We start from the raw sequence: 21,552 nt of genomic DNA, 5'->3' as shown, positions 1-21,552 counted from the left end.
CTGCCTCAGCCTCCCGAGTAGCTGGGATTATAGGTGCACACCACCACGCCTGGCTAATTTTTGTATTTTTAGTAGAGACAGGGTTTCGCCATGTTGGCTGGGCTGGTCTGTTCTCAAACCCCTGACCTTAGGTGATCTGCCTGCCTCAGCCTCCCAAAGTGTTGGGATTACAGGCATGAGCCACGGTGCTCGGCCTCCTTTGTCCTTCTTTTTTCTTTTTTCTTTTTTTGAAATGGAGTCTCACTCTGTTGCCCAGGCTGGAAGGCAGTGGTCTGATCTCGGCTCACTGCAACCTCCGCCTCCAGGATTCAAGCAATTCTCCTGCCTCAGACTCCCGAGTAGCTGGGATTACAGGCATCCGCCACCACACCCTAATTTTGTATTTTTATTAGAGGTGGGGTTTCACCATGTTGGCCAGGCTGGTCTTGAACTCCTAACCTCAAGTGATCTGTCCACCTTGGCCTCCCAAAGTGCTAGGATTATGGGCGTGAGCCGCCATGCCTGGCCAAGGCCTCCTTTCTTTGATAATCTTGTGGAAGCTATCTTGTCCCTCATTTGTCTATCCTTCTGCCAGACGAACACCCACCCTCAGAGATGTTCAAACACACACTCACAGATGTAGGACACGGGGTGGAGTGCTGTGAGCCCATTCTTAGCACAGAGACACCACGACCACAGGAAGAAAGGCAGGGGCAAAGGCTGCCCTCTCTGGGCACATTTCACTCCTCGTGGCCTTTTTTTTTTTTTTTTTTTGAGACGAAGTCTCACTTTGCCACCCAGGCTGGAGTGCAATGACATGGTCTCGGCTCACTGCAACCTCTGCCTCCTGGGTTCAAGTGATTCTCCAGCCTCAGTCTCCCAAGTAGCTGGGACTACAGCTGCATGCCACCACGCTCAGCTATTTTTTGTATTTTTAGTAGAGATGGGGTTTCACTATGTTGGCCAGGCTGGTCTCAAACTCCCGACCTTGTGATCCACCTACCTTGGCCTCCCAAAGTGCTAGGATTACAGGCTGAGCCACCGCACCCAGCCTTTTTTAAGACAGAGTCTCACTCTGTTGCCAGGCTGGAGTGCAGTGGTGCGATTTCAGCTCACTGCAACCTCTGCCTCCTGAGTTCAAGCGAGTCTCCTGCCTCAGTCTCCTAAGCAGCTGGGATTACAGGTGTCTGCCAGCACGCCCGGCTAATTTTTGTATTTTTAATAGAGAAAGGGTTTCACCATGTCGGCCAGGCTGGTCTGAAACTCCTGACTTCAGGTGATCCAACTGCCTCGGCCTCCCAAAGTGCTGGGATTACAGGTGTGAGCCACCGAGCCCAGCCCTCATTACTATTTTTTAAATGGTGGTCAAATATATGTAACATAAACCTCACCATCTTAAAGTATAAAATTCAAGGCCAGGCATGGTGGCTCACACCTGTAATCCCAGCACTTTGGGAGGCCAAGGAGGACAGATCATTTGAGGTCAGGCGTTCAAGACCCGCCTGGCCAACATGGTGAAACTCCATCTCCACTAAAAATACAATAATTAGTCAGGCGTGGTGGTGGGCGCCTGTAATCCCAGCTACTTGGGAAGCTGAGACAGGAGAAACGTTTGAACAGTGGGGGCAGAGGTTGCAGTGAGCCGAGATTGCACCACTGCACTCCAGTCTGGGCGACAGAGTGAGACTCTGTCTCAAAAGAATAAATAAATAAATAAAATAAAGTGTACAATTCAATGGTGTTACGTACATTCACGTTATTGTGCAACCATCACCTCTATCTAGATCCAGAATATTTTCATCACCCTAAAAGAAGACCCGGTCCCCGTCAGCAGTCACTTCCCATTTCCCCTCCCCCAGCCCCTACATCCACTAATCTGCTTCCTGTCTCTACGGATTTGCCTGATCTGAGCCTTTCTTTTCTTTTCTTTCCTTTTTCTTTTCTTTTTTTTTTTTTTAGACAGAGTCTTGTCGCTCAGGCTGGATTGCAGTAGTGCAAACATGCCTCACTGCAGCCTCGGCCTCCTAGGCTCAAGAGATCTTCCTGCCTCAGCCTCCCGTGTAGCTGGGACTAGAGGAACATACCACCATGCCTGGATAATTGTTTTTTTGTTTTGCTTTTTGTTTGTTTGTTAGTTTTTTTGTAGAGACAAAAGGGTCTCGCTTTGTTGCCCAGGCTAGTCTTGAACTCCTGGCCTCAAGGGAGCCTCCCACCATGGCCTCCTGAAGTGCTGGGATTACAGGTGTGAGCCACCACACCCAATGCGACCTGGACATTTCTGTAAATGGAGCCATACACTATTTGGCCTTTTGTGTCTGTCTGCTTTCACTGAGCATCATGTTTTCAAGGTTCATCCATATTGTAGCATTGATCAGTGCTTCATTCCTTCATTCCTTTTTTTTTTTGAGACGGAGTCTCGCTCTGTCGCCCAGGCTGGAGTGCAGTGGCCGGATCTCAGCTCACTGCAAGCTCCGCCTCCCGGGTTCACGCCATTCTCCTGCCTCAGCCTCTGGAGTAGCTGGGACTACAGGCGCCCGCCACCTCGCCCGGCTAGATTTTGTATTTTTTTAGTAGAGACGGGGTTTCACCGTGTTAGCCAGGATGGTCTCCATCTCCTGACCTCATGATCCGCCCGTCTCAGCCTCCCAAAGTGCTGGGATTACAGGCTTGAGCCACCGCGCCCGGCCCCTTCATTCCTTTTTATGACTAATATTCATAAATGGATCTAGGTGTTTATTTATTTTTTTATTTTTATTTTAGAGATAGGGTATTGCTTCGTCACCCAGGCTGGAGTGCAGTGGCGCGAGCACAGTTCATTGCAGCCTCGACCTCCCGGGCTCAGGGGATCCTCCTTGTTTGAGCCCCTAAATAGCTGGGACTACAGGTGCAGGTCACCCTGTTCAGCTAATTTTTGTATTTTTCTTTTGTAGAGAAGGGTTTTCCCCATGTTGCCCAGGCGGGTCTAAACTCCTGAGCTCAGGGGATCCACCCACCTCTGCCTCCCAAAGTGCTGGAATTAGAGGCGTGAGCCACCACGCCCAGCCTTGGATCTAGCCTTTAAAGATTGGGATCTCCAGGCTGGGTGGTCATGCCTGTAATCCCAGCATTTTGGGACGCTGAGGCAGGCGGATCATTTGAGGTCAGGAGTTCAAGACCAGCCTGGCTGACATGATGAAACCACATCTCTACTAAAAATACAAAAATTAGACGGGCGTGGTGGCAGGTGCCTGTAATCCCAGCTATTGGGGAGGCTGAGGCAGGAGAATTGCTTGAACCTGGAAGGTGGAGGTTGCAGTGAGCTAAGATTGTGCCACTGTACTCCAGCCTGGGTGACAGAGCGAGACTCTGTCTCAAAACAAACAAACAAACAAAAAACCTGAGGTCTCATGTCTCATGACAGGGACAAGCCTATGCCTCTGCATAAAGCAAAATTCTGCCTGTGTCAACAGCAGTACCCAGTCCATAGCCAGAGCGCCATAAATGCTGGTCCGACAAAGGTGAATGAATGATACAATCTGGCTGGAGTTGCTGGAAACAGCTCGGGGGTGTCACACACCTGAGCTCCCACCCTGCATGCCTCTTACCAGCTGTGTGAACAAGGAGTCTCTCCGTCTTGTCCGTGCCTCAATTTCCTCTCTGTAAATGGGGTAAACCAGTAATTGTACCCAAAACTCCTTTGAACGTGAGCCCTAGAGAATCAGTCAGGGCGAGGTTCGAATCCCAGCTCTGCCTCTGTGCGTGACCTTGGGAAGCGACTTTGCCTCCTTGGGGCTCAGTTTCCTCACCTGTAAAATGGGACCGCCTCATTCTGGGGCGTAATGGGGACGTTTAACGCGGTTCCTGGGGCAAAGAGGATGGGAGGAGAGTCAGTGCCGTCTTCTCCTGGATGCGGTGGGTGTCCAAAAAATGGGCGGGGTGGGGATTTTAGACAGGTGAGCCCCCTCCCTCGCGCAGCCAGAGGCCTCGGGCTGGCGGGGGCGCATGCGCAGAGCGGCATCGCGGCCCCTTTATAAGCACTGAGGCGGCGCTGGGGCGAGCGGAGCGCAGGGCGCAGGGGCTGGACCGGGCGCGGAGCTGGCTGAGCCGGAGCGCAGCGTCCTTTGTGCCGGGCGACCGCCCCGGGATGCGTCCGAGCTAGGAGCCAGGTGGGGGGTCCGTGAGGGGACCGTGTTGGCGGGGAGAAGACTTCGGGATTAGAGACAGAGCTCGGGATTAGGGAGAGGACATGAGACCAGGGAGAAGCCCCCAGAATGGGGAGGGGGCTGAAGCGGGGGAGGGGAGCCCCGGGTTGAGGAGGGAACGCAAACTGGGAGGGGGCTTGGGAATGTCAGGTGGACACACATTTGGGGAGGAAGGTTGTCCGCGGAATCCGGAGACAACCCCCCGGTGGGGAGGGGGCCGGGCTGGGGGTGGGTCTCAGGGTTGGGGAGGGAGCAATGGGAAACAGGGCTAGGGGAGGGGCCCCCCGAGTTTGGAGAGAAGAAGAGGACACCCAGATACCGAATTGGGGACTCTGGAACAGGGCACCCCCGTATCTCAGCCGAGACACCCCAGGATTTTAAGTGGGGATTCCCAATTTGCGGATGAATGGAGGATTCCGGGCCGGACTGCAGTGGGGAGGGGGCCTCCCAGATCACCCTGTGCCCAATGGAAAGGTATCTGCGCTGAGAGGAACGGCCATGGGGAAGGGGCGCCCTGCTGTCTCCCTGTGCTTTTGGGTCAGGTCCGTTCTGACTCAGGGAGGAGGTCCTGGGGGCCTCATCCCAACGTGTTTCTCCGTTATTCCTTTAGACCTTGGGTTGAGGTGTTGTCCCTTATCCCAGGGAACACACTGGGTGTCCCACGTGAATGTTGGGTGGGGGTCCCCTAGACTGCCCAGCTATGGATCCCCAGGACCTGTGAGGGATACCAGCTCAGAGCGGGGGCTGTCCCCCAGCACCTTCACAGCCTTCCACCTCTTTACAGCATGACACAGACCCCTACACCCATCCCCTTTGGTTCCACCTGTCCATATGGACACGTGTGGAAGCCCTGGCTTGGTTTGGGGGCACAGGCGCTGGGAAGTAAGGGGCTGGGACCCCAGGCCCTGTCTGGGCAGGAGCGACCCCCATCCCTACGCGCGGGGCTTTGTTCCTCTCAGGCAGCATCAATGAGAAACAGCCAGGCCAGGGAGAGGGTTGGCTCTGGGCCCCAGCGGGGGATGTGGGGGCGGGGTGGGCAGGGAGGGGTGGGTGCACTGTGGGACCCCTCTGGGGGACTATGGCTGATGGACATTCTGAAATCAAAGTTCCCCCTCAAGGATATGGGGGTTTTGTGTGTGTGTCCGCCCTGGACAGGCGGGGAGGGGGAGCATGCCCAGGGGTTCTAGGGTCCCCTGTGAGTCTGATGTGACTGTGGTTGTGTCTTTGTCAGAAAACTTGTGCCGAGGGCCACATCACCATGTGGCAAAATGATGGGTGCCAATCGGTCACCGAGGCCACATTTATCCATCTCGGTTTGTGCCAGGGGCTGGCATCGCCGTGTGAGTGAGTGAGGAGCTATGTCTGAGGCTGTTCCGTTCATCAAGGGGTTTATGTGGGGGGGGGGCCGAGACTGTGGGTGTGTGTCTTTGTGCAGAAGACACGCCGCCTGTCTTGTAAGTGCCCATATTGTCTCTCTTTGTTAATGTCACTGTGAATCTGTATGAGTGTGTGTTTCCCCTGGGTCTGTGTCTGGGGTGTGTGGCTGTGTGTGTCCCGCTTGTGTATCTGGAGGGGCCAAGGGTTCTTTCCATGCGATTGGCAGTGTGCACCCTGGGCATGGGGGTGTGGAATGTGGTCTGTGTTCACAGTTGGGGCACTAACAGGGAAAGCTTGAGTAGGGGTTGAAGTCCCCAAGGGGCAGCCTGGGATCATGACTGAGCCAATATCCCTTTCTCCTCCACGGAGTTCCACATTCACACCCATGCACACTAATACACCCTGACTCTCAGGTCAGAAACACACGCATGTGCGCACAGCCCCCTGCCGAGGGTCACCCGGACCCACACACAACCACAGATCACACTAGGTCTCATGTGCTCCACCCGGTGCACGGAGCTGCTGCAGGCCCCCATACACAACATGCACACACCACATGGCACAACCGCCTGCACACCCCTGCCAGGACACAACACCCCGGACACACACCCAGTCACACTCACAAATGCCCATTGGCAAACTCACCCTCACTCAGTGCTAACCGAGACTTGGGATGGGGGTGAAGGAGGGGACACACACATACACACACTCACACACACACACATTCACATGGATCTGAGCTGCCCCTCCTCCAGCACCCCGCAGGCCCCTGCTTGCATATGCATGAGGCTCGTACATTATTCATGAGGGCACGGGCCCCAGACAGCTGTGTAAATGCTCATCTCTGGCCGCCCTGGGGAGGAGGTATTTTAAGAGAAGGGTGTGGGTGTGTGAGGGTGCGAGTGGAAGGGAGTGGGAGGGTGTATGTGGGGAGTGTGCACCTGAAACTGTGTCTGTCACCATGTTGGGCAACCTCAGTATATTTTTAGTGTATACATGAGGCTTTGTGTCTAAAGAGCTGTTTTTAAATTTAACATTTCTAGGACTTTGCAAGTCTTAGGTCATTTCATCCTCACAGTAGCTGTAGGCGGTACTTGCTGGATAATCTCCATTTTACAGGTGGGGAAACTGAGGCATAGAGAGATGGAAGCAGCTAGTCCTGGATTAGAAGCAGGGCTATCTGGATGTAGTCTGACCTCTTAACGGGGTGTGTGTGTGTGTGCGCGCGCGTGTGTGTGTGTGACAGAGAGAGAGAGAGAAAGAGAGAATTCTCTGGCCTTGTCCATTCCTAAGGCCCTGCTGGGGGCAGGTGCAACCTGGAATCCTGTCTCTCTCTAATACCTGGCCAGGCCTAGAACAGCTATGAGGGGACCGCACACTTGCTTGGAGTTCCAAGGGGGAAGAAATGAGAACAGCCTGAGATGAAGGCAGAGGTTACTGAGGTTTACAAGTTGGTAGTTGGGAGCACCGGTCCAGGGTCTGGCCTTGACCTCTACCCTGCTGTGCAGCCTGAGGCAAACCTCTAGCCATCTCTGGTCCCTGAGGCATCCTGTTGGCAGGCAGGAGGCAGGGGTGGACCAGGTGGGCTTTGCCGCTGCGTTGCCGCCTCAGAGTTCAGCACCACGGACAGGTCCCAGGCCGGCCTCCCAGCCCAGAACTCTGGCAGCTGGGAAGGAGAACTGGGAAAGGGGACAGCTGTCCCCTACAACCTCCCCTTCTGGACTCTGTTCACACCCCTTCCTCAAGGATAATTTCTTATGGGGGCGGGGAGCAAGGGTTGGGTTTGCAAATGATGTTCTAATTTTCCATATGCGCCCACCTCCTGAGCCCTGGTGAGGGGATTGGCAGGGGTGGGAGGTTTCGAGGAGGGACCACCTCCCCAGGATTCCTAGTCTCTGGAAGAATGTGAAGTCAGGAAATGCACTGCTGTGTCCCAACGACTGGCTTTGCTCACAGTAGGCACTTAATAATTGTCCACTTTATCCCTATGGGTCCTAGCCCCTGTAGGGAACTGGACCCACAATTGAAGTTTCTCTGTGGGCCTAAGAAGCATCTTTGTTGGGCTGTGTGAAGTCAGGAGGAGGATGGGTGGGCAGGGGTGAGCCCCTTCCTCCAGCTAGGAGTTGGCGGCTCCTCCAAAATCCCAGAAACCAAGAATAGAATCTTGGTGACAACCAAATCCTGGAATTGAAGCTGCGAATCGTGTCAGCCAGCAAACCCAGATTAAAGGATGGCTTAGAGGCCAGCCTGCTGCCTGGACTGGGGATGCTGGGAGGACTGGGACGGACTGCTGCCCTCTAGGAGCCACCAGTCTGATGGAGGAGGCTGACTTGAAAAATGGTATTTCAGTCTTGGCTGTGTTAAGGTCAGTAATAATAATAGCAGCAGCTAAAATGTACCCCTTACTGCATGAGGTAGTTCTAAGCATTTTATATATATTGACTCATCCATTCCTTTCAACCACCTGATGTTATCCCCATCTGATCCACAGAGAAAGTAAGGCACAGAGAAGGTAAGCAACTTGTCCAAGATCACACACAAGGAACAGTCAATTGATCTGGAATCAAATCAATTCCAGATTTGATTCACGATAGCACCCAGGCTTCTGACCACAGACTTCATTGCTTAGATTGTTTTTTGTTGTTTTGTTTTCTTTTCAGAAAGTTTTGTGCTGTCACCCAGGCTGGAGTGTGGTGGTGCGATCATAGCTCACTGCAGCCTTGAACTCCTGGGCTCAAGGAATCCTCCCACCTCAGCCTCCTGAGTAGCTGGGACCAAAAGTGTGCACCACCAGGCCTAGCTAATTTTTTAGTAGAGATGAGATCTCACTATGTTGCCTAGGCTGGTCTCAAGCTCCTGGCCTCAAGCAATCTTCCTGCCTCAATCTCCCAAAGTGCTGGGACTATAGGCATGAGCCACCGCATCCAGCCACTGCTTGGATTCTGAGGTCAAGTGGCCCTGAGTTCGAATTCTGGCTCAGCCCTTTGCCGGCTCCTTCTGTGACCTAGAATAACACACTGGTCTCTCTGAGCCCTGGTTTCCTGATCTGTAGAGTGGGGGAGTTTGGTCCTGCCATGCTGAATATCTGGGAGGGTTGGGTTATGGCTTACTCCTCCCTCCCTTTCCATTTTGTTCCAGATCCAGGATGGGGGCCACGTTTGTCTGGGCCTTGGGCCTTTTGATGCTGCAGATGCTGCTCTTGGTGGCTGGGGAACAGAGTGAGTTGGTTTGTGGGGAGGGAGAGATTGGGGTCTGGGGGATGGACAATATGGGGCAGCTTTTGAATTCCAGAGCCTTCTCCTGCTGGTCTCTTGGCATGGGATAGAGAATAAGATGAGAATAGATTTTAAAAGGTCTTTGAACAGTCAAAAGCGAACAAGATACCTAAGAGGTTATTTTTAGTCATTGTCAGCAGAAGCTGGAGATTCCCGCCTCTCATCGTTTTGCTCAGATGAACTGGAGAGAGAGAAAGAAAGAAAGAAAGAAATGAGAATAGTGCAGAGATTGATTCGTGTTGTCTGCCAAGGGTGGAGCGATGGAAATAAAGGTCTGGGTGCCTCTGCTGGTGGTCAAGAGCCCAGGTTTTAGAAATCCCTCACATATTTGGTCTGTGACCTTAGGCAAGCATAATGATCTCTCTGAACTTCAGTTTCCTCAACTTCCCCCAAAGAGAATAAGACATTGCTACTCTGCAGATGGTTATGAAAATCAAATGAGCTGATTGCTATAAAGTGCCTGTTATAAAGACAGTACTCTGCAAATACCATTTCCTTTTCATTAGCTGTCTCTTGCTTTACCTCTCGGAAAAACTGGGGCTCAGGGAAGGAAAATGCCTCTCCCGGGACCATACAGTGAGTCAGTGGCACTGGAGAAAATCCCTGTCCTTATAAAAACAAAGTGAGGGGCGAGGCACAGTGGTTTATGCCTATAATTCTAGCACTTTGGGAGGCAGAGGCAGACAGATCACTTGAGGTCAGGAGTTCCAGGCTAGCCTGCCCAACATGATGAAACTCCATCTCTACAGAAAATACAAAAATCAGCCAGGTGTGGTGGCACATGCCTGTAATCCCATCTACTCGGGAGGCTGAGGCATGAGAATCGCTTGAACCTGGGAAGCAAAGGTTGCAGTGAGCCGAGCTCATGCCACTGCACTCCAGACTGGGTGACAGAGTCAGACTCAAAAAAATAATAATAAGGCTGAGTGTGGTGGCTCACGCCTATAATCTCAGAACTGTGGGAGGCCAAGGTAGGCGGATCAGTTGAAGTCAGGAATTGGAGACCAGCCTGGCCAACATGATGAAACTCGTCTACTAAAAATGCAAAAATTAGCCAGGCGTTATGGCACGCACCTGTAATCCCACCTACTTGGGAGGCTGAGGTGTTGATTGAACTCAGGAGGCAGAGGTTGCAGTGAGCTGAGATCATGACACTGCACTACAGCCTGGGAGACAGAGCGAGATTCCATCTCAAAAGTATAAATAAATAAACTAATAATAATAATAATAAGGGGCTGGGCACAGTGGCTCATACCTATAATCCCAGCACTTTTGGGAGGCTGAGATGGGAGGACTGCTTGAGCCTAGGAGCTTGAAGCTGCAATGAATTGTGATCATGTCACTGCATTTCAGCCTGGGTGATAAGAGACTCCATCTCTAAAAATAATTTTTTTTTTTTTTTGAGACAGAGTTTCGCTCTTGTTGCCCAGGCTGGAGTGCAATGGCGCGATCTTGGCTCACTGCAACCTCCGCCTCCCAGGTTCAAGCAATTCTCCTGCTTCAGCCTCCCGAGTAGCTGGAACTACAGGCATGCGCCACCACACCCAGCTAATTTTGTATTTTTAGTAAAGACAGAGTTTCTCCATGTTGGTCAGGCTGGTTTCAAACTCCAAACCTCAGGTGATCTGCCCGCCTTGGTCTCCCAAAGTGCTGGGATTATAGGCATGAGCCATCGCGTCCAGCCACTGCTTGGATTCTGAGGTCAAGTGGCCCTAGGTTTGAATTCTGGCTCAGCCCTTTTTTTTTTTTTTTTTTTTTTTTTGAGACGGAGTCTCACTGTGTCGCCCAGGCTGGAGTGCAGTGGCCAGATCTCGGCTCACTGCAAGCTCCGCCTCCCGGGTTTACGCCATTCTCCTGCCTTAGCCTCCCGAGTAACTGGGACTACAGGCACCCGCCACCTTGCCCGGCTAGTTTTCTGTATTTTTTTTGGTAGAGACGGGGTTTCACCGTGTTAGCCAGGATGGTCTCGATCTCCTGACTTCGTGATCCGCCCGTCTCGGCCTCCCAAAGTGCTGGGATTACAGGCTTGAGCCACCGCGCCTGGCCTGGCTCAGCCCTTTTAAAAAAGATTTTTAAAAGAGAGAAATAGCAGTTCCTGCTTGGTTCTTGCCTCTGAGTCACGCCCTCTCTCCACCTTCTCCAACCCAGGCACACAGGATATCGCCGATGCCAGTGAAAGGGGGCTCCACATGCAGAAGCTGGGGTCTGGGTCCGTGCGGGCTGCGCTGGCGGAGCTGGTGGCCCTGCCCTGTCTCTTTACCCTGCAGCCACGGCCAAGCGCAGCCCGAGATGCCCCTCGGATAAAGTGGACCAAGGTGCGGACTGCATCGGGCCAGCGACAGGATTTGCCCATCCTGGTGGCCAAGGACAACGTCGTGAGGGTGGCCAAAAGCTGGCAGGGACGAGTGTCGCTGCCTGCCTACCCCCGGCGCCGAGTCAACGCCACTCTACTCCTGGGGCCGCTGAGGGCCAGCGATTCTGGGCTCTACCGCTGCCAGGTGGTGAGGGGCATCGAGGATGAGCAAGACCTGGTGCCCTTGGAGGTGACAGGTCAGCTGGGGGCAAAGGAGGGCCTAGGGGGCTGGGAGAGGGAGGGATGAGCCTGGAGCCTACCCACCGAATGTCACCTTAGAAATTGCTCCCTGAGACCTGGCGTGGTGTCTCACACCTGTAATCCCAGCACTTTGGGAGGCCAAGGTGAGTGGATCGCTTAAGCACAGGAGTTTGAGACCAGCCTGGGTAACATGGTGAAACCTTGTCTCCACAGAAAATACAAAAATTAGCCGGGTATAGTGGCACATGCCTGTAGTCCAGCTACTCGGGAGGCTGAGGTGGGAGGATCGTTTGAGCCCGGGAGGTTGAGGCTACTCCACTCCAGCCTCGATGACAGAGGGAGACTCTGTCTCAAAAAAAAAAAAAAAAAAAAGACCGGGCGTGGTGGCTCAAGCCTGTAATCAGCACTTTGGGAGGCCGAGACGGGCGGATCACGAGGTCAGGAGATCGAGACCATCCTGGCTAACACGGTGAAACCCCGTCTCTACTAAAAATACAAAAAAAAAACTAGCCGGGCGAGGTGGCGGGCGCCTGTAGTCCAGCTACTGGGGAGGCTGAGGTAGGAGAATGGCGTAAACCCGGGAGGCGGAGCTTGCAGTGAGCCGAGATCTGGCCACTGCACTCCAGTCCGGGCGACAGAGCGAGACTCCGCCTCAAAAAAAAAAAAAAAAGAAAAGAAAAAAGAAAAAAAAAGGAAAGAAAGAAATCACCCTCTGAACAGGGATTCCCCTTCAACTCTTCTGATAAAGTCATAAAGTCTTTATGGTGCCTGTAATCCCAGCACTTTGGGAGGTCGAAGTGCATGGATCAGTTGAGGTCATGAGTTTGAGACCTGCCTGGCCAACATGGTGAAACCCCGTCTTTAAAAAAAAAAAAAAAATTAGCCAGGCATGGTGATGCATGCCTGTGATCCCAGCTACTAGGGAGGCTGAGGCAGGATAACTGCTTGAACCCAGGAGGCGGAGGTTGCAGTGAGCTGAGATCGAGCCACTGCACTCCAGCCTGGGCAACACAGTGAGACTGCCTCAAAAGAAAAAAAAAAAAAATGAAGTCTTTATGGGTATGGGTATTATCTTATCTTTAACATCTCTCTTTTTTAGCTATGAGGGAGAAGTCTCCAGGTCAGACTTCTGGGGGCCACAATATCTAGGCAGGATTTTTTTTGTTTCGTTTTGAGATGGAGTCTTGTTCTTGTTGCCCAGGCTGGAGTGCAGTGGTGCTATCTAAGCTCACTGTATCCTCTGTCTAGGCAGGATTTTGCTTGGAATCAATTTTATGGTTATCTGATTTTATGTAAGACAAAGGATACTGGCTTTCTATTTTGGCTTTCTATTTAAAATAGAAATAAAAAATTCCTTGTAAAACAAACAAGTTTTTTTCTAAGTGAGGCAATTTTTTAAAAGTAAGTTAATTAAAAATGTATATTAAATATTAAGCAAGAACAGTTCTCAAATACCTATTTAACCAATTCCTTTATTAAATTCTTGTTGAGCTGCGTGTGGTAGTGCACACCTGTAATTTCAGCACTTTGGGAGGCTGAGGAGGAAGGGTTGCTTGAGCCCAGGAATTCAAGACCAGCCTGGACAACATAGCAAGACCCTGTCTCTATTAAAAACAAAACAAAACAAAAAAACAGGGATGGGGGCCCAGTGGCTCATACCTGTAATCCCAGCACTTTGGGAGACCAAGGCAGGAGGATCACTTAAGCTCAGGAGTTCGAGACCAGCCTGGGCAACATAGTGAGACCTTGTCTCTATAAAATTCCAAATTCCAAAACATTAGCCAGGCATGGTGGTATGTGCCTGTAGTCTTAGCTACTCAGGAGGCTGAGGTGGGAGGATTGCTTGAGTCCCAAGAGATCAAAGCTGCAGCAAGCCCTGATCATGCCACTGCACTCCAGTCTGAGAAACACAGCAAGACCCTGTCTCAAAAATAATAATAATATGGCCGGGCGCAGTGGCTCAAGCCTGTAATCCCAGCATTTTGGGAAGTCGAGGCGGGCGGATCATGAAGTCAGGAGTTCAAGACCAGCCTGGCCAAGATGGTGAAACCTCTTCTCTACTAAAAATACAAAAATTAGCCAGGCATGGTGGCACATGCCTATAACCCCAGCTACTTGGGAGGTGAGGCGGGAGAATCGCTTGAACCCAGGAGGTGGAGGTTGCAGTGAGCCGAGATTGTGCCATTGCACTCCAGTCTGGGCAACAAGAGCGAAACTCCGTCTTAAAAATAATAATAATAATAATACAACTAAATAAGCCAGATGTGGTGGCTCACACCTCTAATCTCAGCATTTTGAAAGACTAAGGCAGGAGGATTGCTTGAGCCCAGGAGTTCAAGACCAGCCTGAGAAAGATGGTGAGACCCCATCTCTACAAAAAAATTTTTTTTTTTTTTTTTTGAGACAGAGTCTTGCTCTGTCGCCCAGGTTGGAGTGCAGTGGCCGGATCTCAGCTCACTGCAAGCTCCGCCTCCAGGGTTTACGCCATTCTCCTGCCTCAGCCTCCCGAGTAGCTGGGACTACAGGCGCCCGCCACCTCGCCCGGCTAGTTTTTTGTATTTTTTAGTAGAGAGGGGGTTTCACCGTGTTAGCCAGGATGGTCTCGATCTCCTGACCTCGTGATCCGCCCGTCTCGGCCTCCCAAAGTGCTGGGATTACAGGCTTGAGCCACCACGCCCGGCCAAAAAAAATTTTTTTTAATTAGCAGGGCATGGCTGGATCACACCTATAATCCCAGCACTTTGGGAGGCCGAGGCGGGTGGATCACGAGGTCAGGAGATCAAGACCATCCTGGCTAACACAGTGAAACCCCATCTCTACTAAAAAATACAAAAAAATTAGCCCGGCATGGTGGCGGGCGCCTGTAGTCCCAGCTACTCAGGGGGCTGAGGCAGGAGAATGGTGTGAACCCGGGAGACAGACCTTGCAGTGCGCCGAGATTGCGCCACTGCACTCCAGCCTGGGCGACAGAGCGAGACTCCGTCTCAAAAAAAAAAAAAAAAAAATTAGCAGGGCATGCTAGTGTGCACCTGTAGTCCCAGCTCATCAGGAGGCTGAGGTGGGAGGATCGCTTGAGCCTGGAAGGTTGGAGGCTGCAGTGAGTGAGATCACACCACTGCACTTCAGCCTAGGTGACAGAGGGAGACCCTGACTCAAATAAATGGTCAAAAACTAAAAATAAAGAGCAGGGTTTGGCACACAGTAGATGCTCAATAAATGATTCAGTGAATGGATTGTTGTACAGCAAACATCCTGTGGACTCCTGCTGGGAAATCTGTTTCCCTTAACTTACATTGACCTTGGGCAAGTCCCTGATTCCTGTCTTGGGGCTTAACCTGCATACCCCCAAACTGTGAACTGGGGACACAGTGTCTCACCATACAGTTTATGGGGCCAACAAATCATCCCCTTTCAAAGGACTTATTTCTGAAAATTGACAAAAGCTAACAACAACAACAACAACAAACTGATTGGGGGTGAGGCAAGTGAATTCCACATCTAGGTCACTTCAATTTCATTTATTCAGCCAAATTCTTTTTGTTGTTGTTTGAGAAAGATTCTCACTCTGTCACCCAGGCTGGAGTTCAGTGATGCGATCTGGGCTCACTGCAACATCTGCCTCGTGGGTTCAAGCGATTCTCCTGCTTCAGGCTCTGGAGTAGCTGGGATTACAGGTGCACACAACCACACCTGGCTAATTTTTGTATGTTTAGTAGAGACAGGGTTTCACCACGTTGGCCAGGCTGGTCTCCAACTCCTAGCCTCAAGTGATCTGCCAGCCTCGGTCTTCCAAAGTGCTGGGATTACAGGCATGAGCTGCTGTGCCCGGACATTCAGCCAAACATTTATTGAGCACCTATTCTGTACTGGTCTAATGCTGAGGACACAAGGGCTCTCAGTAGGATAAGACGGAGCAAGGTGTTTCATTTCTTTGTCTTGTTCAGCCATTTCTTTCATCCCTAAATCAGAATTTGAATCACAGTGAGCCTGTTACTGGTGCTTCACATCCTGGCTTACATGTCACCTCCTCCAGGAAGCCTTCCAGGACCACATTTCCAGGCCAGGCAAGAATCACATTTGATCTCTTCCATTGCTGCCTACACTTCCCTATCAGTGCATGCACTTAATTCCTAAAAGGCAGAATCTCTCTGTCAGGCTTCTCCACACCTCCTGCCACCTCCAGGGCCTAACCCTGGGCATGAAGAGTGCTATCTTTGGAGTCGGATCTCTCTGAATTTGAATTCTAGTTCTGCTTCTTATTTGCTGTGTGGCCCTGGACCTGTCCCTCAACCTTTCTGACCCTTAGTTTCCTCCTCTGGAAGCAATCAGATTTGTTGTAAGAGTTCAATAAGATAATGCTTACAAATGCTTTTCTTTTTTAAAATGTTTTATTTATTTATTTATTTGAGATGAAGTCTTGTTCTGTCTCCCAGGCTGGAGTGCAGTGGCTCAATCCCGGCTCACCACAAAGTCCGCCTCCTGGGTTCAAGCGGTTCTCCTGCCTCAGCCTCCTGAGTAGCTGAGATTACAGGCGTGTGCCACCACGCCCAGCTATTTTTTGTATTTTCAGTAGAGACAGGGTTTCACCATGTTAGCCAGGCTAGTCTCGAACTCCTGACCTGAAGTGATCCACCCACCTTGGCCTCCCAAAGTGCTGGGATTACAGAAGTGAGCCACCACACCCGGCCATAAATGCTTTTCACATTGTAAATATTTGCTAACTTGTAACCCTTTATGGCCATTGTTATCAGTTTCCTCATCTGTAAAATGGGGGCATATGGATCTTGCTTCCCACCCTCGACCCACACTGTGTGTGGGTCTATTATCAGACAGGGGTGGGGAGTCATTCTGCAAGAGGTAGGTCTGTTCTTGAAGATTCCAGCATAAGTCGACCGCCCCCCGATCCTGGATGTTCCCCCACAGGTGTTGTGTTCCACTACCGGGCAGCCCAGGACCGCTATGCACTGACCTTCGCTGAGGCCCAGGAGGCCTGCCATCTCAGCTCAGCCATCATTGCAGCCCCTCGGCATCTACAGGCTGCCTTCGAGGATGGCTTTGACAACTGTGATGCTGGCTGGCTCTCTGACCGCACTGTTCGGTGAGGGGGATACACAGGGCAGGGAGATGAAGACTAGCCGATGGGGAAGGAGGTTCCTTGGGGGCTCCAGGAGTACACATCTGAGAGGGACCCTCCCCTTGTGTTATCAGGTATCCTATCACTCAGTCTCGTCCTGGTTGCTATGGTGACCGTAGCAGCCTTCCAGGGGTTCGGAGCTATGGGAGGCGCAACCCACAGGAACTCTACGATGTGTATTGCTTTGCCCGGGAGCTGGGGGGTAAGTCTGGAACTGGCAGGACGCGGCCCCTCCGCCTCTCTTTGAGCCTCTATCATTCTCCCCAATTGGCATCCTCCCGGGTCCTTATGCAAGTCTCCTGTCTTAAACCTCTCTAAACCTGCAACCAAGACATGATCTCACCCATTTTCTGAGCTTTCCATGCTTCCCTGAGTCCCCCTCCCTCCCTTTGCCCCCTTCCTCTCTCTGATCCTCTTTCCCTCTCTGATCTCCTGTCCCCTGCCTGCCTCCCTGTCCCTACCTGCTTCCTCCTCTGTGAGCCCCCTTCACCGAGCCCCTCCCTCTCCTGAAGCCCGACTTGCCTATGTGCCTGAGTTACTCCATTTGTAAAAAGAGACTTAGCTCTGCATGAGAGGTAAGGACAACGATGGTCCCGGAGCTGGACGCAGAGCTGCGGTTGTCACTGCCTCTTTTAAACACCACCCTAACGTCCAGGTGGGGACTATTTGGAGTTGGACCCACTTCCTGGGCTCCAGGGGAGGGTTCCCCAGCCCCCCTGACCTCCACCCGCCCCTCCCGCAGGAGAAGTCTTCTACGTGGGCCCGGCCCGCCGCCTGACACTGGCTGGCGCGCGTGCACAGTGCCGCCGCCAGGGTGCCGCGCTGGCCTCGGTGGGACAGCTGCACCTGGCCTGGCATGAGGGCCTGGACCAGTGCGACCCGGGCTGGCTGGCCGACGGCAGCGTGCGCTACCCGATCCAGACGCCGCGCCGGCGCTGCGGGGGCCCAGCCCCGGGCGTGCGCACCGTCTACCGCTTCGCTAACCGGACTGGCTTCCCTTCGCCCGCCGCGCGCTTCGACGCCTACTGCTTCCGAGGTGCGTGCGTCCCCTGGTGGCCGCGCCCCCAGGGCTTTCACTTTGGCGAAGGCCACGCCCCTGAAAGCCTCGCCAAGCCAAGGGAGAGGCACGTCCCTGGGTGAGGGCCACGTCCCTGGGTGAGGGCCACGCTCCCGGGCGAAGGCCACACCCCTTACGACAAATCTTTCCCTAGGAGCCCGGTCCTAGGGAAAGAACAGGGCTCCAGAGGAGGCTACTCTGCTGGGGTGTCATCTTTGCTGGGTGGGCTGTATCTCCTGAGGTCTGGAGGCCCCATAACCGTGAAAGACAAGCCCTTGGGTGGGGCATATTCTACCTAGAGACACGCCCATACACATACACACCCCCGTGGAAGAGATTACGCCTCAATTGGCCACCTCTGGGCTCCACACCGGGGGTGGGAGCAGGGATGACACTTGCCCTTGTTGGGGGACAGTGGGGACAGCTTTGGAAGCTGCAAGCATCACCCCAAAGGAGTCAAGTCCTCTAAGTAAGCTGCCCCAATCCTGGCACGGGCATACCATGCCCACTGGGCACCACCTGTACCAGGAGAGGATCTGTCACCAAGGTTGAGTTGAACCCCTCAACAGGCCGACCCAAGTTCATGAGAGTTGGACGCTGCCTGAGCTTTGCCCATGAGCCAAATTGTTGGGTTTTTTTTTCTTCTTTTGAGATGGAGGCTCCCTCTGTCACCCAGGCTGGAGTGCAGTGGTGCGATCTTGGCTCACTGCAACCTCCGCCTCCCGTGTTCAAGCGATTCTCCTGCCTCCACCTCCCAAGTAGTTGGGACAGGAATGCGCCACCACGCCAAACTAATTTTTGTATTTTTAGTAGAGACGGGGTTTCACCATGTTGGCCAGGCTGGTCTTGAACTCCTGACCTCAAGTTATCCACCCGCCTTGGCCTCCCTAAGTGCTGGGATTACGGACGTGAGCCACCACGCCTGGCCCAAATTCTTATAGCCCTCACTGCAGCCAGTTGCCTCTGACCCTGACAGTGGCTCAGGTGGTCCCCAGCCTCAACGGTGGAGGTGAAAGCTTTATACTTCCCTCTCTCAGGCTGGGAGAATCTCAAAAACCACTTAGGAGAGACAGAGGTGCACAGGAGGTTTGTGCTGCAGCATGCTGGAAAGTGGGTAGACTTCAAGCAGCACTTCCCAGGCCACCCCTGGGCCTAACACAACCTCTTCTGCTTTCTCCCACAGCTCATCACCCCACATCACAACATGGAGACCTAGAGACCCCATCCTCTGGGGATGAGGGGGAGATTCTGTCAGCAGAGGGGCCCCCAGTTAGAGAACTGGAGCCTACCCTGGAGGAGGAAGAGGTGGTCACCCCTGACTTCCAGGAACCTCTGGTGTCCAGTGGGGAAGAAGAACCCCTGATCTTGGCAGAGAAGCAGGAGTCTCAACAGACACTCAGCCCTACCCGTGGGGACCCCATGCTGGCCTCATGGCCCACTGGGGAAGTGTGGCTAAGCACGGTGGCCCCCAGCCCTAGTGACACGGGGGCAGGCACTACAGCAAGTTCACACACGGAAGTGGCCCCAACTGACCCTACGGCTAGGAGGAGGGGGCGCTTCAAAGGGTTGAATGGGCGCTACTTTCAGCAGCAGGAACCGGAGCCGGGGCTGCAAGAGGGGATGGAGGCCAGCGTCCAGGCCCCAACCTCAGAGGCTGTGGGGAACCAAGTGGAGCCTCCACTGGCCATGGCAGTCACAGAGATGTTGGGCAGTGGCCACAGCCGGAGCCCCTGGGCTGATCTGACCAATGAGGTGGATATGCCTGGAGCTGGTGAGTTGCTCTGGGGGAGGTGGGACCTACCTGGGGATCTGGAGGTGAGGGTGGAGAAGTAGCCATGGCTACACTCAGGATGAGGGAGGAAGCTCTGAATCCCAGCTGGGTACTCTGGCCTCAGAAGCCCCCTCTCCGTTGGGCCTGGAGTCCAACCAAAGGGGCTGCTGAGAGATCATTGTAATGACTGCTTTGATGTTGTTGCAGGTTCTGCTGGTGGCAAGAGCTCCCCAGAGCCCTGGCTGTGGCCCCCGACCATGGTCCCACCCAGCATCTCAGGCCACAGTAGGGCCACTGTCCCGGAGTTAGAGAAAGCCGAGGGCCCCAGTGCCAGGCCAGCCACCCCAGATCTGTTTTGGTCCCCCTTGGAGGCCACTGTCTCAGCTCCCAGCCCTGCCCCCTGGGAGGCGTCCCCCTTGGCCACCTCCCCAGATCTCCCTATGATGGCCATGCTGCGTGGTCCCAAACAGTGGATGCTACCACACCCCACCTCCGTCTCCACAGAGGCCAGTAGAGTTGAGGGACATGGTGAGGCCATGGCCATGGCTCCACCTTCCCCTGCTGCAGAGACCAAGGTGTATTCCCTGCCTCCCTTTTTGACCCCGACAGGACAGGGTGGAGAGGCCATGCCCACAACACCTGAGTCCCCCAGGGCAGACTTCAGAGAAATTGGGGAGACCAGCCTTGCTCAGGTCAACAAAGCTGAACACCCCAGCTCCAGCCCATGGCCTTCTGTAAACAAGAATGTGGCTGTAGGTTTTGTCCCCACTGAGACTGCCACTGAGCTAACGGGCCTCAGGGGCATCTCAGGGTCTGAGTCTGGGGTCTTCGACACAGCAGAAAGCCCCACTTCTGGCTTGCAGGCCACTGTAGATGAGGTACAGGACCCCTGGCCCTCAGTGTACAGCAAAGGGCTGGATGCAAGCTCCCCATCTGCCCCCTCGGGAAGCCCTGGAGTCTTCTTAGTACCCAAAGTCACCCTGAGTTTGGAGCCTCGGGTTGCTAAAGATGAAGGACCCACTGTGAATCCCACGGATTCCACAGTCATGCCAGCCCCCAGTGATGCTAGTGGAATTTGGGAACCTGGATCCCAGTTGTTTGAAGAAGCTGAAAGCACCACCTTGAGCCCTCAGGTAGCCCTTGATACAAGCATTGTGACATCCCTAGCGACCGAGCAGGGGGACAAGGTTGGAGTTCCAGCCGTGTCTACACTGGCCTCCTCAAGCTCCCAACCCCACCCAGAGCCAGAGGATCAGGTGGAGAACCTGGGAACATCAGGAACTTCAGCACCGCCTCATCAGAGCAGCCCCCTGGGGAAACCGGCTGCTCCTTCTGGGACACCGACTGCAGCCAGTGTGGGCGAGTCTGCCTTAGTTTCCTCAGGGGAGCCTACGGTACCGTGGGACCCCTCCAGCACCCTGCTGCCTGTCACCCTGGGCATAGAGGACTTCAAACTGGAGGTCCTGGCAGGGAGTCCAGGCGTAGAGAGCTTCTGGGAGGAGGTGGCAAGTGGAGAGGAGCCAGCCCTGTCAGGGACCCCTACGAATGAGGGTGCAGAGGAGGGTGAGTACAAAGTCCCAGGACTCTGTCCAGCTATCCATGGTCAGGGCTTGGGGGGCAGGGGCTGGGGGAGCCCAGAGCAGAGAGGAATGGTTGTCCCTGAGGATCTGGAAGCTTTCTAGTGGGGCATGACGCTGGAAGTAGGAGCCTATCAGGTGGAGCTGAATTTCAGAAATGACATTCCTGGCAGAGGAACGAGTACTGGCAAAGGCCAGGAGATGAAGTAGCACTTGAACAATTTTGGACACAGAGCATACATCCCAATGAACAAAATTTGAGAGTGGTGAGTGGCCAGGTGCGGTGCCTCACACCTGTAATCCCAGCACTTTGGGAAGCCGAGATGGGCAGATCACTTGAGGTCAAGAGTTCAAGACTAGCCTCGCCAACATGGCGAAACTCTGTCTCTACTAAAAATATAAAAATTAGCCGGGTGTGGTGGCACACACCTGTAATCCCAGCTACTGGGGAAGCTGAGGCGTGAGAATCACTTGAACCCAGGAGGCGGAGGTTGCAGTGAGCCCAGATCGCACCACTGCACTCCAGCCCGGGTGACAGAGTGAGACTCCATCTCAAACAAAACAACCAAAACCAAAATGGGGGAGTGGCGAGGCATTGAGTAGAGTCTGATTTAGGGAATGAGTTCAGTTACAAGCCATGTGTACAT

At 53.4% G+C, this 21,552-nt stretch overlaps 1 protein-coding gene across 1 annotated transcript in view; it reads left to right on the top strand.

Annotated features, from left to right (window-relative positions):
- The first annotated feature begins 4,016 nt into the window (after nt 1-4,016).
- Nucleotides 4,017-21,552, top strand: part of NCAN (neurocan) — a 41,999-nt gene continuing 24,463 nt past the window's right edge. Inside the window, exons 1-8 of the mRNA XM_033197527.1 lie at nt 4,017-4,124; nt 8,676-8,755; nt 10,961-11,362; nt 16,290-16,464; nt 16,575-16,702; nt 17,243-17,536; nt 18,741-19,328; nt 19,536-20,891. Of these exons, the coding sequence (XP_033053418.1) occupies nt 8,683-8,755; nt 10,961-11,362; nt 16,290-16,464; nt 16,575-16,702; nt 17,243-17,536; nt 18,741-19,328; nt 19,536-20,891 (3,016 nt within the window). The 5' untranslated portion in view covers nt 4,017-4,124; nt 8,676-8,682. The remainder of the gene's footprint in view (nt 4,125-8,675; nt 8,756-10,960; nt 11,363-16,289; nt 16,465-16,574; nt 16,703-17,242; nt 17,537-18,740; nt 19,329-19,535; nt 20,892-21,552) is intronic.

The sequence above is a fragment of the Trachypithecus francoisi genome, unplaced genomic scaffold (assembly GCF_009764315.1).
Source record: "Trachypithecus francoisi isolate TF-2019V2 unplaced genomic scaffold, Tfra_2.0 Lachesis_group5, whole genome shotgun sequence".
Lineage (NCBI taxonomy): Eukaryota > Metazoa > Chordata > Mammalia > Primates > Cercopithecidae > Trachypithecus > Trachypithecus francoisi.
Note: the sequence above shows the minus strand (reverse complement) of the source record. Positions and strands in the feature narration are given on the sequence as shown.